Source organism: Pleurodeles waltl, chromosome 12, assembly GCF_031143425.1.
Source record: "Pleurodeles waltl isolate 20211129_DDA chromosome 12, aPleWal1.hap1.20221129, whole genome shotgun sequence".
NCBI classification, from domain to species: Eukaryota; Metazoa; Chordata; class Amphibia; order Caudata; family Salamandridae; genus Pleurodeles; species Pleurodeles waltl.
In genome coordinates, this window is record NC_090451.1 from 657077230 (window position 1) to 657094696 (window position 17467).

The 17467-nt window shown below is 43.8% G+C and overlaps 1 protein-coding gene across 2 annotated transcripts in view; it reads left to right on the plus strand.

Annotated features, from left to right (window-relative positions):
* The first annotated feature begins 1981 nt into the window (after nt 1–1981).
* Nucleotides 1982–17467, plus strand: part of FLAD1 (flavin adenine dinucleotide synthetase 1) — a 50030-nt gene continuing 34544 nt past the window's right edge. Inside the window, exons 1-3 of one of the 2 annotated variants that reach the window (XM_069218388.1) lie at nt 1982–2174; nt 9424–9632; nt 14567–14673. Coding sequence is in view for 1 of the 2 variants with exons in the window: in XM_069218387.1 (XP_069074488.1) it covers nt 9477–9632 (156 nt within the window). In the remaining variant the exon portion in view is untranslated. The remainder of the gene's footprint in view (nt 2175–9423; nt 9633–14566; nt 14674–17467) is intronic. The other variant, XM_069218387.1, reaches the window with a different exon arrangement.

Consider the following 17467-nt stretch of genomic DNA (forward strand, 5'->3'; position numbering starts at 1 on the left):
ACTCTGACTTTGCCATTCATGGTGAGGACAAAAGTTGAGTTTGAGCGGTTTGTACAGCTCATGCAGTCTGCAAAGGCAAGACTACTGTCATCTGTTTACTTGAGTCACTCAGGATGGCACAATCAGTGCTGCAGGCCCCGGTGACCCCATTAACTCCCATGCCCTATGTGCCACTGGTACCACATACCAGGGGCTTATAAGGGGGTTAAAGTCCTTCCCAAATGGGGCTACTAATTCACATATATTTTAGGGAGAAAACACTGGCACTGGGGTCTGGTTAGCAGGCTCCAGTGTACTTTCAGAGTGAAAACCATCAGTATTGGAAAAATAAATGTGGGGGTGTCCATACACAAAGAGCACATTCCTACAATGTGTTGTTTTGTGTGTTATAATGAAGCAGTATCATTTGCAGTAACAGGGATTTCAAGAAATGCTAGATTGTCCCGAGGAGGGTCTTGTGCACTGCTCACACTAGGAGACTGAAACACTTATGTGTAAGCTGCTATCCTGACACAAGTAAACTGCATGATCAAGTATAATTGACTGTGGGAACACTGGCATATATGTTAAAGGAATGTACACATACACATATAACTGTTGTTAATAATTTATCAGGACAAATGTCTGATTACTTTTGGATTTCCCCTTTGTTTCAGTCGTCAGGAATATGTTTTTAATTTGTACACATATTAATTTTGATTAGTAAAAATGAAAATATTGTTGCTAATGGTCCAGGCCACAGAATTCTGTTGTTTAATACTGAATAGTACAGAGTTGTTGACCCACCTAAATATTTCAAAATAATTATGAAATGAATTGAACAGTTCCCTTGAGGGCACTGAATTTCTTGTTTGTCTGACCCTGACTCCTGGAGGAAAATTGGGTAGTCCTCTATGCCTGATGATGCCAAATGCATCTATGTCTGGAGGACACTGCAAAATCCTAGCTTTTTAGTCAACTTGCCACTTTAAAGGACTTGTGGTTCCACTTTAAAAGTTCAAGAACCTGCTTAAAATCTGTTTACAAAGTTGATTACATTGCTGGACTAACATGTGAAACATAATTGGGCCACTCTGCAGCCTCGTCAAATGTTGGCTCTGCCTTCCAGATGGCAGGCAAGTTCAAAACTAAAGGCAACAGTGGAACACACAACCAAACTCCTCTAATAGTACTCCCATAATACAAGAAATGAGATTTTAGCTGATGTGCAATCCTTACCACCATGGATGTGATACGGTGGCAGATCTAACGACAGACTTCTAATATTTAAATTACAAAAACGTAATATAGTACTAATGTAATTGTCTTTTTAATAAGCAGTACTACAAGACAATCTCAGGCTTCAATTTTACTTAACCGATCTTTGGCAAATCATATGCTCCTCGTTCCTCTGTCCCCGATCTGAGAATATGTGTGCATTTTAAAACAGGCTTAATGGAAGAAGAAAAAAAAAGTTATAACCCAAGACCAGGCTTCTCACCCCACCTACCCCTACGCTCTGCCATGGTTTTCATTCAGACATTCATGATTGAAGGTGATCTAGCTGAATCAAACAGCTACTAGTGAGCCAGATATGGAACCGGACTAGCCCCTGCAGACGTGCTGGGGTCCCCCGGTGCAATTGCAGACGCCGGGGCATATTCAGCTGTCTACATAAAATACAAATCTCTGCTCTGTATGCTACACGCTGTGATTAGAAGTATGCAAGACACTATTTTATGAGGAGTTTAACTGGTGACTAAGCAACACATGGACCTCTCCAGGAAGTGCATTATCCAGCAGAAAAGGATGGCATGGCCAGTAATTTAAACAAAGCGCAGGCACGTGCTGACGCCCCAGCCAATGAGCACTTTTGAATTCGGTACAGCCAACTAGAATTTGCCGAGGTCCTGACAAGGATCCAATCCTAGGTCACCCTACAGACTACAAGTCCGCCCCGGCCCCGGGCAGCTTTCAGTTTAAGTTCAGCTCTGGCATTGGCTGTTACGCGAACCGGAAGTGCTGAAACGAGGTTGACAAGTTGCATCCCTGAAAAGAGACTTGACATCGGACTTTGAACTGCATTTACCGGCTGACTTCAAGTAGCAGACAGGTGGTCAACTTCATCGTGCAAGAAGAGTGGCGGATAAGTGGTCACCTTTTTTTGCGCAACAAGAAAGAGATACGAATCACCAGTATGTCTGTCTTCATCTTTTAATAACAATAAAAGTATCGTTTTTTGTGCGGGCAGGCTCAGCTTAAGCCTATGACGTACTGAAAGGTTCTGATGGATAAATGTCGAGCATGTGAAGGGTGATAGGTATCGTATAATGCCCCAGATTGTTCCCTGTTAACGTCTCGTGTTGTACTAAGTAAGCCTGATATTCACCTAAGGCATCCTCTTCTCCCAGTCAAAGGGGCATACTTTTCTGGAAATACAGAAGTATCGACTTATATATGTTCCCTAACTTCAATGCCTGACACTTTGCCCTGGATCGTATTTTTCTGATGCAGCCAGTGCTTTAAATGGGCTGGTACTACCGGCACTTTTTTATTTTGAGAGAGTGATTACCTGCCCTTCTCAAGATAAATGTAATGCTTTTAATTGTAGAATACCGGTACTTCTCAGAAACAAGCAGGTACTCTAGTACAGAGTACCCGCACTTCTATTTTTCAATTTCAAGGACTGGTTGTAGCCAATACTGTATGTGCCCATCAAATACTTGTTCGACACTTGACAACGTGTGCACAGCGGACATAATATATCTAAGACAGTCAAAGTGTATTTAAAAAACAATATGGGAACTGTGATCCTGGGTGCAATGGCTGCGAGGTTAGTGAACATGGGAGCGAGGTCTAAGACATGACTTATTCTGTAACTATTTGGTTGGTCTTTCACCTATAGGTAACGATAACTGCATGTAAAATAACATTAAAAATGAAAAATAAATGCTAGATAAACTCATAATTGGGAAATGCACTATTTTACGTTATGAAATCACTGTCGACTTCTGTGATTACTGCAGATGTCTGTGTATGTAACCGAGTGGTAAAAAAATATATATATATTCTGTATTTTTTTTGTCTTTTACTGTTAGTAAGCTACCTATAAAATAAATAATAAAAGTTGTTACTCAGTTGGAGATCCAGTATAGTATATTATGAAACCTCTCTTAGTCACCCCCGCCGCCGCCCCCCTCTCCCCCCCCCCCCCCCCCCCCCCCCCCCCCCTCCTCGTGAGCTCGTCCTTCGACTCGTGGCACCGCTCTGAGCCATGTTAAGATAATAGAACTTATGGTGAGCGTCATCCCGCTCCCAACATAGGACGCCAGGCCGCGGAGGAGGCCTGGGGGCTGCACACCTTTCCTACCTCCACACCGAGGGACCACCGAAGCAGTCCTGTGACTTGGACACAACAGTGGGACAGCTCCCTGCATTTGTATTGGTGACGAGGTCCCTAATGGAAGAACATGCTCATGGCATTCAAAGACGACTGGGCCTGCAGACTTTGGGTAATGGCTGGTGGTGTAAGCAGGGGCCGCATGCTCCTAGACTCTCCAGAGTTTGGTACAAGTCCCATATACCTGTTCCTATGAACACCATCATCACTGCTGGAGGCCTTTAACACTTATTACAGAGTTGGCGTCCCCCCTGGTGGTGGAGAGCAGACCGCAGGATTCGGAGTTGGGGAGCTGTGACATGGCCTACTTGCTGGCCATCTTGGACAGCACTGATGCCGCTATGGACTTCTGAAGTCACACCCCAACCTGAACATCCCCTTGCAGATACATTACTCTTGGCTAAGGCACCTCCTTCTTGGCTGAATTGGCTTTGCCTGGGGGAGGGATGAGGGGTGCATGAGGCCCGTCCTCCTGCATGTAAGAGTCTGGCCTTTAAGGCACTGAGATCCAGTGGCATTATTCTTCCTTGGAGTGAGTATCCCCACTGGCGGTGTTAGTGGTCTAGTGGGAGTGCTATGCCCCCTCCCCCTCCTTTTAGTTGCTCCTTGGTGCTCTGGACCGGACGCCCACACCCCAGTTCCTGCTTGCTGAAGATATCTGGGGTGGCCATGGAAGACTCGGGGGTTCCGTCAGATCCGGTCTGGCGCTGGCTACTCGCACCATCATTGTTAAGGATAAGGGCTCCAACCCCGCCCAGGTGAAAAAAATCGCCAACTACACCCACTCGCTGTAGCCTTCAGCTGTGATTGAAAATGGAGGGGTACTGGGCCTCGGAGAACATGTGGCAGGAGCAGAGGATTCTGACCCATCTCTGGCGGATCTCATGGCGGCGATCCAGGGATAGAGAATAAAAGCGGTCAACAAGATTGATGCAGTTGCTATCAAAGTAGATTTCCTCCACGCGGATCACCGAAGGTGTCAGACCATATGGCCATAGCGGAACAAAATGTGGACACCTTGCAACCAACAAGAAATCCTCTGTTTGAGTACTACGTCTCTGACTTACAGAAGCTGACAGCACCCCTAGATGAACACATTGAAGACTTCAAGGGGCGATCCTGGAGAAACAGCCTACGCTTTTTCGGTATTTCAGAGAAAGCAGAGGGGATTCAGCTGAATTGTTCCTGGAGGAATGGATTGCTACAGCCCTTTTACCAAAAATACTTTTCACGTTCTTCGCGATCGAAAGGGCCCACAGAGTGCTGGCTCCTACACTAAAACTGAAGCCCCCCACCGAGAGCCATAATTGCCCTCCTGTTTAACTTTCGGGACCGTGATGCTATCCTACAATATGTCAGAGTAAAAGGCCCTCCATTGTTTCAGGGGAAACCCATCTCCGTATTCCCTGATTACACCCAGAGGGTACAGGAAGAGAGAAAAACATGTTTTGCTGTCAAGAAACGAATGAGCGATATGAACTTTAAGTACAGCCTGCTATTTCCAGCAAAGCTCCAAGTCCAACTTGGAGAGCCAGTTTCGTTCTTTTTCAGCTCTGCAAAAGCCAGCGACTGGCTGGACACCCTCCTGCAGGCCAGGGCGCGGGTCAGCAAGATAGTCTTCCCAGCACTCAGCAATAATTTGCCCGTCTCCGGAAGCATAAGAGGTGTAGGAGGATCCTGGGCAGCAGTTGTAAATCAGAACAGATCAGGATTTGTTCTGATGGCACACTGAGTTACAGACGAGATTCCTGATTCAATGGAGTCTTTCCAGCAACGCCGCAGTGATCCTGGTACTGCCAGTGATAATACTGGTGAACGATGAGTCCAAGGGTTGGCACAAGAAGTTGTAAGTACTGGGGGTGACGGGGGCAGGGACCTCGATGGCACGATATTTTTCACTCCCCGAGGTGGGGCGAATGGAACTGTCTCAGCTTATAGGACATTAATATTTGTGGGCAATAATTACTACTGCCCTATCATCAGGTAGGAGGGAACTGGATAGACAATCACAATGACTTGGTTATTTTCTTGTTGTCTTATTATTTTGATAGGAGGCTCTAAGTGAGAGCTGAGAGTCACGGTGAGGTAGCTTGAGTGCGGTCTGGCTCGCACCCTCTCTCACGTCCTCACCTCTAACATAGTATATATGATTACATTGCCTAGTTTTTGATTTAGTTTGCTTTCTACTTTGGGGGAAATGTGGTGGCCGCTGCTAGCCTTTGGCTGGCAAGATGCTGGGTGGGAGGACATACCGCAGCTGCTCATGGGGAGGTGGGACTTGGGAAACAGTTTTGTGTTTACTGGGTTAACAAGTTGGGGTATTGTTTATTGCTCTTGTGAATTACACGCCCAGCCACAGTTTCTGACCCACCTTATCGGGGAGGTCTTGGACATGGGGCCATCCCAGATGGGAGAGTTGGGGGGACTACTAAAATTAATAGATGGTGGAACACACAGCTAAATTTATGACATGGAATGTCCGTGGTATCGCCCAGATGGAGAAGCGTAGGAGGGTGTTTGACTACCTCAAACATTATAGGAGCTCCATTGCATTCTTACAAGAAACCTACATTTGGGGAGACTGTATACCATCTCTACAAAAGCGCTGGAGTGGGCAGCTATATCCCACCTCGTACTCCGGCTACACTGGGGGAGGGGGAGTGTTAATTTGGGTGGCTCCAGGGGATGCCTTTTCTTCACCTGGATCACGTCCTGTACCCGGAGGGTAGATTTATAATCCTGCATGGTACCCTGGATCGTCAAGAGATTTGTTTAATTAATGTGTATGCACCTAACAATGACTGTCCTGCTTACTACACTAATGTGGCACAGGTGGCCTCCCCCTATCTAGCGGCTGATTTTGTCCTGGCGGGGGACTGTAATTGTGTCTTGAAAGGTGAACTAGATCGCACCCCCCTCCACGAGCACACCAAACCCTATATGACAGAGGCACTACAAGATATGATATGTGAATTGCACCTCAGTGACATATGGAGGGTCAGACATCCACAAGTCAGACAATTCGGCATCTTGCATGCCGGCAAGCTCAGTTAAAAGGGAGGCACCCTGAACCCCAATCCTGACCCTGGCCGATCAAACAGGGTCCCTTGTCTGTACCCAGCGGGCCATAAATGAAGTCTTGCGCTCCCGCCTAAGTCATTTAAGCTGATCAGGTATCTACCCAGTCGAGCAACTTTACAGGTTACATAATGGAGGTCCTGCTCCCTTTCCTCGCCTCTGACAACCATTACAACTTAGACAGGCCTATCACACACAAGAAAATCTTTGCCGCTATCAGGGCCTTCAGAACAGTGAAAACACTGGGGAACCACGGTACCCCTGCTGGGTTCTATTGCAGATATGCAGATACCCTGGCAGATAAACTATTGGAGGTGTTTGACTAAGCCTTCTGGAGGGGTAACCTCTCACCCGCGCTACGTGAAGCTCTAATAGTGATAATTCACAAACCCCACAAGGACCTGACAATGCCCTCAGCCTACAGACCTATTTCCCTTTTAATTGTTGATGTCCAACTGCTTAGCGGTCTAATAGCGGCTCGGCTTCTCTTGCATCTCCTGTCCCTTGTGCAATCGGGGTTCATCCCTATGAGATGTACCTTACATAACCTGAGAAGGCTCTCCCATGTCTATCAGACCTCGTGACTCCTGGATGACACATTTGCACTTGCGCTTTTAGGTATCAAACAAGTGTTCGGTTTTCTGAGCTGGGCATACCTCTGGCACGTCTTGAGGAGGTTTGGGATGGGCCTTAAATTCATCCAATAGGTCCAGTTATTAGATACTGATCATTGTGCCTTGGTGCGCTCGGGTGTGGAGGTATCAGGCCCGTTTAGCCTATACAGGGGCACCAGAGAGGGAAGCCCCCTTTCGCTGCTCCTATTTGTGCTTGCGATGGAGCCATTGGCTGAGAGACTTTGTCAGACGTTGGTTGCGTGGGAAATAACCATAGGGAGGCCACTCATGTGGTCTCTCTTTGTGCAGAGACGCCCTGATGTACCTTTGTCACCGGACTTACTCTGTACCAATACATATGATTGTGATGCAGGCGTTCAGGGAGGTCTCCAGGCTACGGGTGACCCCCTCCAAGGCCAAACTTTACCCCCTGGGATCCCTGACTGTGGCTTCCACATAATGCTCTGCCGCTGCTGGAGCTTCCTTGAGAGTTGAGCGACGTCTGATATCTTTGGGTTCGACTGGTGCCTACTGAGGAAACGTTCTTGGAACTCAATATCGGTAGAGTAGTGCAAGGACTGCGAGCCCCCTTGAGGTATTGGAGGGACTTGCCTTTATCCCTCATGGGGAAAACTGAAATCTCAAAATGATATTGCTCCCTCAGTGTCTCTACACACGCCAAGTTACATTCTGTAGGATTCCTAGACACTACTTTACAACGATCAACAGTCTCATCACCAATCTACTTTGGGCAAACAAAAGTAAGTGGGTAGGACTTACCGTTTGAAAGAGAACATGGACTCTGGGTAGCTTGGAGGTCCCCCACCAGGGGACTTGTACCCGAGTGGGGCACTTTATTTTAATAGCCTTGGCATCCTTCACACTTGGCACGGGTCAGTTCTTAAAATACATGAAAATCACTTCTATGGCGAGCGGGAGGTGGGGCTGGCGTTTAGTCTCACACCTTTACAGAGCACTATGCAAGGACCTTCCGGAGGTGCATCTCCCAGTCCAGACCAAATGGGAGGGGGTGATAGCAGAACCAATATCGGTGAGGGATTGGATCCCTATTGATGAGGGGGTTCCCACTGCCAGCTCCAATGCTAGATTTAAATGTATTCAATATAACTTTATCCACCAGACCTACTTATCTCCAAAGACCTTACATATTATCTACCCTATACGCCCAATACATGCCAATGGAGCAAAAGCCAGATGGCGAATTTTATACACATGATTTGGGAATGCACTGGCCTCTCGCCCTACTGTTGGTCGGAAAACATAAATAGAGCCTCTGGGTGGCAGAAACCGTTAGAAATACGGCAAGTAATATTGGGCCTGATCCCCTCCCCCTACAGTAAAAAGCCTCCAAATCTCTAGTATTTTACCCAGGGTGTTGCCCCCATTTGAAAGAACACTTCAGAAAATTGACTACTCAATTAATGTTCCAGGATACTACCAGGAAGATAAATTGTTGATCACCTGTGCTAAATTGTTACCAGGAGGGCTGTGCTCAACTTGCCACCCTGAAGGGAGTTTTTTTATTAATTTGGTAGGGCAAATCACCTTGCTTATTTGTACATTGCTATACCCGTTTCCACATCACAACTTGAAAATTGTATTGATATTTTTCATTGTCACTTTTAAGTAAATATTACAAAACCCACTTCAATATTGCCCCAATAATTTTGCTGTGCCCAATTCCACATGGCATGGCAGTTTATATATTGTCAAGTCACTTGACTGTTCCCCTAGATAAGCAAATAGTGATGTGCAAGATTAAAAAAATCTGCTTAAAATAACCGTGCTAACCAATCAAGTTTCATTTAAGCAGTTAAGCACAAATTGCTGTGACTGGTTCCACATCGCCCTCAGAAAATTGCTATATTGATTTACACACTACCATCAGTTTCTACATTTTCATTTAAAACATTGCATTTGCAAAGCAAGATCGTCCTCTACGTGCTAGGTAATTATCATTTGTAATATATATATATACATGCAAAAAACAAAAATTCTCCGTGCACAGTCAGAAATATGGAAAAACCCTAACTGTGTTTTAATGCAATTACTTTTATTACTTTATTCTCATTGATTTCATTTTTTCATGTTGATACATTTTGCTCTAGTTATGAAATGTACAAACACAATAAAAATCATTGTCAGTGCACTATATATTTATTTAAAGGACCAACAGAAAATGGAACATGTACCAAAAGTGGCCATGCTTTCAAGGCAAGAAGAAAGGTTTTGAGTTATTTTGCTTTTTTCATCATTGCTTGTCACCTCACAATAGTGTTTTTGTGCTTTAAAAACAGATCCAAGTTGCCTCTGACATGTCCTTTGTTTCAGGTGTCCCAGAACCATAGACTTTTGTGAATAACAGACGTTAGTCCCAGTCTTCCATGCTGCCTGGCTTTGGAGTTGGGCGAAGCCTGTTGCGCCTTACTAGGATTTGTGGGCTTTTAACAATGCCCATGGTGACCAGTGCTGCTGTAGATGTCCCGGCCCAGGATGACGTCACTGCTGGAATCTTGATCATCGGCGACGAAATCCTGAAGGTGAGGTAGAAGAAAGCATGTTTTGACATTGCTTATTAAATATAGATCTGACTGGGGGAGGGTCTGCCGCTGTACAGGGGCGGCTCCTCCGCTAGTTCGGAGGGGCATAGCCCCTCCCTCCCCTCCCCAACCAGCAGCAGCTGCAAACCCTTTAAAACAAAACGATAATAAACTTATTATTGTCGTTTTGTAATAAATGGGGTGGGGCCATGGACTGTTACGCGAACTGAGGGGAGTACACTGTGCACTCCCCTCAGAGGGCACATGTGTTTGGCTGGCGGATTCGGACCGGCCAAATACATATGCGCTGGAGGCTCTCTCCAGCCGGCACTGTGTTGCAGGGCTGGTGAGATCCTGCACAGGCTCCCAGTCTGCCTGGGAACACCCTGGCTGAGCGCTCCCAGCCAATCCAGACTCTACTCTGAGCAGCCTCAGGATTGGCAGGGCAGGCTGGGAGCCTGTGCCTGCAGTTGACGACGGAAGGGCGGCGAGGAGCGAGGTACGTTTAAAAAAAATATATTTTTATTTTTAAAAATATTTATTATTCTATTTTAGCCCCTTTTCCCTGCCACAAGCTGCCACTGCCTCTGTATACTGCTCAGTCTCCTTAGGTAGTCTCTCTCTCCTTCTCGGAAGACTCCAAAACATGCATTAATTATATGTTTTCTACCCCAAACTAATAAAGGGTGTACTAGAACCAACAGGTGCAGAGTTGTCCATGTACACTTGAGCTTTGTACACAGCTGCCATTTTGCTATGTCCTCTATGTTCTTTTGAGGTGGTGGTTCCATCGCTATATCCACTACATCATCGGGCTTTCCTTTGAGGCCAGTCATGCTGCCAATATTATCCCATTTGTTTTATTATCAGTAACATACTCGCAGTTACCTCTTAATAATAAAGACATATTTTAGACATGTTCTAATCCTACATAGCAAAGATCATTATGATGTTTGGTGCTCTCTTGTGTTTGCTTGATGGAGTTTTCTTGTCTTTTGAGGAACAAAACATCCTTTGAATTTCTGTCTGGTTTGGATTTTTTATGAAGAAAATAAGCGAATGTCCAGTATTTACTAGGTAATAGGGAGAGAGAAAGGCAGTCCTCTGTACTTTTAATTACTGGGTGATGTGTTTATAGTTTCAAAATGTTCTGTGTTGATAAAGTTATACTTGGCTTTTGAGAGCTTTTATTCATTTACTATATGTTGCTCATCGCAGAGAGGTGCAGTGACCAATTAGACAGCATGAGACATGAAAGTTATCCCAAAGTGTTACAGTACACTACAGTAGCTCTTTTACAACACTAGATAACAAATGTATTTTCTACATCTTAACTCGCAAGTGCCACAGTAAGGACTTCACAATGGCTTAATTTGCTTTGACTGGACTAACCGTTAATCATGGGGCATTTATCTTACTGTAACTTCTTTCAAGCTGTAGATTACAAATGTGCTGTCTACAACTTGACTCACAAGTGCCACAGAAAGGAGTCACCAAACGGTTAATGCTTTGTGTGAACACGTCATAGATCAGTTACAGTATCTCAAAATGGTTTGAAGTGAAAAAATCCCTAAAGCAGGCTTCTGCAACCAATAGCTCGTGAGCTACTGGTAGATCTCCAGCTACCTCTACGTTGCTCGCCTGTGTGCAGCCCAGCCTGCTACATTAAAGATGTTTCCTGGTTGAATTATTATATTTCTATTTCTATCAAAATTGAAAAAAAGAGTGTTATCAAGACATATGGGTATTTTTGGTTGAATTTCCACAAAATATGTAAGACTGATAAACCATGTGGTGTTAGGGATGTTATTACTTCTGGAAACCATTCCTGATGAACGGAGGTGATCACTGAAGGCAGTTGTGCATGTGGTGGCTGCTAAAGTGCTAAAGTGATCTTGTTAAATGTGGTCACAACTACAGCTCTCTCAATAATAGTAGCCCCCCTTGATTTTTATTGAACACAAGTAGCTCCTATTACAGAAAAGGTTGGAGACACCTACCCTAAAGCAACCCAGTAGGGTGTGCATCTCAGCAGGAGTGTGGACTAGTCGTGAAATAAAATCTTTCTCTTTGAACTTAACATGAAAAGCCAAAGTAATTCCCAGCACAGATTAATACAAATATAATATTTTATTAATTATAACTAATCTTTCACCGTTTTGTTTAAAGTAGGTTACTATCAAATATCACACACCAAGTAATTTGGTCTAGATGCTAGTTACAAAGTTGAAAATCACACTGGAGGCATTAAAGTTTATACCAGAAAAAATGAATCTCCTTTGACCAATCTAAAAATTAGAAGAGTTTCATTGTGAATCAACAGTTTAATCCTCAAATTTTTAAACGTCTAAAAAAAGGGTTGACCTTCTCGGTCACTGATAAAAGGAAAGATGGTAAAGCCTACTGTCAGCCTGAAAACTCAGTTGTAGTCACACTCTTTTGTGATGCTGCTCTAATTCCTCTTCTTCATAGCAATATCTCAAACGATGTACCTTGGAGCACAATCAACTGACTTCTTAAACCTGTTTTGTATTCTCTGATTGAGGGGCATTCTGGAACCACGAGTTCCTTTCCTCCTATACGGGGGAGATTGACATCCTTCAAAGTATTTTACTGTAGTCAGCTGGACACTTGGTTTTGATGTTTAAAAAGCATCATCACCAAGTGGTATGGGTATGATCTGAAATGCCAGGTAAAAACATGACACGTGAGGCGAAGGAAGGAAGGGCTTTGTGAAGAAAAAAAATGTATTAAAAAAACAAGAAATTTCAGGTTCAACCTTCTGATGCATGTGTCAGGAAATTACAAGAGGTATAACCATCCTTCAGTTGACCATGTTCCTTCTTTTTTGTTAAGCAAAAACAGCTTTGTTTGTTGTTCGGTGAATAATGAGAACAGATGTTTTATCTTAGAGCTATATAAGGTTGACACCACACACCAAAAGAAGTCCTTGGTTCTGATAAATTTCAGTACAAGTCATTCAGATAAATCCTATGGCGAGGACACCAACTGTTGTCTAAACCAGTGCGCTATTTGACAATACCCCCAAGATTTGTGTTCCCAATTGTAAATTCAGCACATAGAGAACTGAAGGATTTTGCTTTCTGATTTTGTAGTGGTAGGTCAGTTTAGGTGATCCCTTTCTCCATGCATTCATTCCAGTGTACTTACTGAACCACCAGTAACAAGGCAATCATTATGCCCTATTGGTGTCGTTACATGTACTAAAGGATCTACATTTAATTTACGAAGTGCTTTGTTGCAAACAGACAACCTAGCACTGATCACTGGGTTGCATTTTGAGTGTGGTAGTAACCAGTGTGTGTTTAGAGAGGACAGCATCCAAAGTAGGTTAACACACACATTTCTGTTGCATATGATTGGTGCATTGTTTTTGGGAGCAAACCATGCGACTCGTTTTGTGGGCTTATAATACGCATATTTTCAATATGGGTCTTCTTCCGTCCCATATATAAGATTTGATATCTTCATTTAGCTGTGTCAATAGAGGTCTGTGGTCAATAATGGGAGCATGCCACGTTCATAGTTGTAACAAGGTGCAGTGTTCACCTTGACTGTTTGAATGTTGCCTCATGTGGAAGGGTCCAGGTGGAACCACTTTACCTTTTGATTTTAGCAACAAATGTGTGCGGATTTCTTTGATCAATGGTTTCAAACCCTTTGTAACCTGCATTTCTAAGTGTTGAAGGCCCTTGGTAAGCAGTGTCATATTGTAACACAGAGGCTAGCCTTAATAGTAAGGTTTATTTATATCTTATTTTGTATCATGAGAAGTGAGAGGAAGCACCTATAGAAAACCTTAGGAAAGGACGTGACTCCTGGTTTGATCAGCGTGAGTAGATGTTATCTGCTTAAAGGAAGGATTTCACCTGTACAGATGGTGTGGTTATGCTGTAAGGGAGAATAGTGGATTGTGATGGATAATGGTTCAAGAGCTAATAAAAACAGGAGAGACAAAAGAGGGTGTCCTTGATGAGTGTCTCTCCCCATCTGTGAAGGACCTGTCCAAAAAGTGTCTACAGTTTATTTAAGCCATTGGCTACTTGTATAGCCAACAGACTATAGAGAGAAATACTTGGCCCAAGACGGACCTCTCAAGTACAGAGGAAAGATATTCCCACTTGACCCTGTTGAATGCCTTCTCTACGTCTAGAGATAAAGCCAAAGCATCAATCTGAAGGTGCACTAGGCTCCTGAGGTGATTTCTGGATAAGCATCCAGGAATATATCCTATACATGCCCAGTGAAGCAACTTTATATTTACCTTACAGAACTTGTTGGCTGGTATAATGTTCAGGATGTCGGCATCCACATTACTTAAACTAGCATTTGCAATGCAATAGGTCTTGCATTTGTGAGAGTTAGAGCTACTGGCATTGTAAATGACAATGTTTTTTACCTGTGTATTTTGGATTGAAGTGTAGTGGCTGTATGAACAGAGAGACAGTTGCAGCACTGTCTAGAGGACTAAACGGGGAATTACCACTGGTAATAGAGACACAGCTGCAGCACTGCCTAGAGGGCTTAGAATTGAGGAGTTACTGTAGGAACCAGAGAAGCAACTGCAGCATTGTCTACAGGTATAAGAATAAGGAATTACCAGTGGGACCAGATATACAGCTAGCAGCACAGTCTAGAGGACTTGAAATGAGGAATTACTGATGGGACAAGAGAAGCAGCATTGTCTAGAGGACTTAAAATGAGGAATTACCACTGGGCCCAAAGAAGCAGCTAGCATCACTGTCTAGAGGATTTAGAATGAGGAATTACCACTGGGATCAGAGACACAGCTAAAGCATTGTCTAGAGGACTAAGAATGAGGAATTACCACTTTGACCAGAGAAGCAGCTTGCAGCATTGCTACCCCTCACATTATGGCGTGAACCTCTTGTGCTTCTTTTTTTGTATTTCAGATTTTGAAATTTGCATAGGACACGATTTAGATTACCCTGCTGCTCCATTTGTTACACAGTTACTGCCCTTCGGAGACAGCAGCTAATGCACTGGCTCACGTTGATAAGTAATTATATACATTTTTGAATTTTATATTACTCTGTTTATGCTCTGGCAGCTTTGCTTTACAGAGACAGCAACTTTGGTAGGGATTAAGGGCCATATGTACGAACACTTTTTCCCATAGACACAGAATAGGTAAAAACCTTTGCTACATCTGGCCCTAAATGCTGTTGATTTACAAGCAACACTATTTCCCTACATTATTTGTAACCAAGGGAATGGTTGAATAAATGTATGAGTGAGGAATGGTGGATGGATATGTGACTGAATGGATCACCGCCCATCGATAGATAAGTGAAGGGATTATGGATGGAAGGATGGTTGAATAGGCAAGTGTAAATAAATGCATAAATGAGAAAACAGGTGAGTGAGAGGATGGAGAGGTGTTTGGTAGGATAAGTGAGTGTATGTATGGATGATTAGTATGTGAGAGCAAGTAAGTGAGCCAGCGAGTTAGAACGCAGCTGTGAGAATTAGTGAGCCAGTGGCGATTCTTACGTATTATCAATATACTATAAGAGGCATCAGCAAAGACTATAGTCCTGGCCCTAGCATGAGTGTATTGTTTATTTTTCATTTGCAGACATAGGGTATATGAAAAAGAAAATTGCCAAAAATATAAAAAAGTTTAAAGGGGAGCCCAGCGCAAAGCACACCAGCATTGTCACTGAATTGCACCACTTTTTAGGAGGCTGTGCACATCTAATCAGGCGAAATGTCGTCATTCACAGTGCAAGACAGATAGTGGATGAAGTGGGCTGACCCATTGTCTCATGATATGTGCTGTGGTTGGCAGAAACAAAATGGAAATGACAACTTCACAGACCAGCGGATGAAGTGGTCTAACGCAAAGCCCATATAGCTATGTATACATGTTTATTATGAATTAATTTTGAAAATATGAAGCTGGCAAGCTTGCTAAACCTGTCTCTATGCCGGACTTAAAATAGTGTTGATGTGGCAAGGTTTGGGTAAATCAAAATAAATAGCAAAAAGAATTACAACAGGCTGGTGGAGGAGAGGTTATGCTATTTTGGAAGGACCGGGGGTTTAAAGCTTTCATGATTCGAGGTGGTTCCCAGGGTGAATGAAGCACACTTTCTAGGAGGATTCACGAGCACAGAAGCGCTTGCATTATTACTATGGTATGAAAAAAATCTGATTTACTTAATTCACAAAAAAAGTTTATATTGGTTTGTGGTACTTCAGTTCCCTTTGGAGTTAAACAAGGCAATAAGGAGCACTGAGTACCAAGTGTTGCGTCTTTACCGGACCACCAATGTCCAGTAGAGGTCAAAAACAAATGACACCATGTTTTACTTCTTGTGGATGCAGAAGATGGTTCAGAGCTGCATCCTTTGCAAGAATTACATTGCAAGAACTGCACTGGGCATGGAGCAGTGAAAAAATGACACGCTGCTCAGTAACCCTGCTTTGACGAAAAACAAGTTTTAAAATGGTGTTTTATGAAGAAATGTCAAGGAAGGCACTCCCATGAAAGAAGCATTTTTTGGGAATTGGATCATCTATAGATGTTTATTAAGTACCTTGTAAATTTCAATCCAGCCTCCGTTGTGCCTCTGGCACTGGAATCATTATGAAATCATCTTAACCCTCAAGTGTGCGACTCAGTTACAAGCTATTTGAAGCTGAGATTTTTCTCTATTTTCTCGTCTAGAAAAATGAAATAGTTAATGTTTTAAATAAACCACACGGAGACATATTCACTTCACTTAAAATACGTTTCTGGAGACACCTTGAGAGGAAGTATTTTTCTACAGACAATCTATGGAATTCCGAAGAACATGAGTCTGTTTATGATTTAACAATGGATCTCTTAAGGTGTCATAACATTAGCAACTGCTATTTATTAACTATTTCTAACAAACATTGTCTTGTATTTTCTGCAGTTTACGTAGCAGTTCGTGTAAAGATGCAGCCGTGCCTTGCAAAATATTGTGCAGTGATGTATGTACAAAAAGTTAGTCACAAGTTATGTCAATCGCTTGCAATAGGCTAGTGTTGCGGTGTAAAAACATGTTATCTGTGAGCACCTTGCACAGTCAATCAATCAATCTATATGTTTTTGTAAAGCGCAACTACTCACCCGTGAGGGTCTCAAGGTGCTGGTGGTGGGTCTGGGCCTCTTTCAAAGAGCCATGTTTTGAGGTTCTTCCTGAAGATGGTAAGAGGTGGGCTTTGTCTGAGGTGCATGGGCAGGTAGTTCCAACTCTTAGCTACGAGGTATGCGAAAGATCTTCCTCTAGTGGTGGTTTCCTGGATGCGTGGGACAGTAGCTAGCACATGCTGGGCAGAGCGGAGGGGTCTGGCGGGGTTATGGAAGGAGATGTGGTGGTTCAGGTAGGCCATTCCGATGTTGTGCAGGGCCTTGTAGGTGTGGGTCAGTAGTTTGAAGTTGATTCACTTCTCTACTGGGAGCCAATGGATGGTCCTCAGGTTTTAGGAGATGTGTTCTTGCCGGGGAAGGTTCAAGACAAGTCTTGGGGCGGCGTTTTGGATGAGTTGTAGTTGTGGTGCCAGAATAGAGTGTGTTGCTATAGTTGAGCTTGCTAGTGACTAGGGTATGGGTGATTATTCTGCTGCAGTCAACCAGTATCCATTCGAAGATTTTGTAGATTTCGCAGCGGGTGTGCCTGTCGGGTTATTGATAGGGAGGAGTCAAGGACGATTCCTAGGTTGCCGATGTGGTCAGTCAGAGTAGGTGGTGCGCTGAGCGATGTGGGCCACTAGGAGTCGTCCCAGGCTGAGGTGGAGTTTCCAAAAATGATTACCTCGGT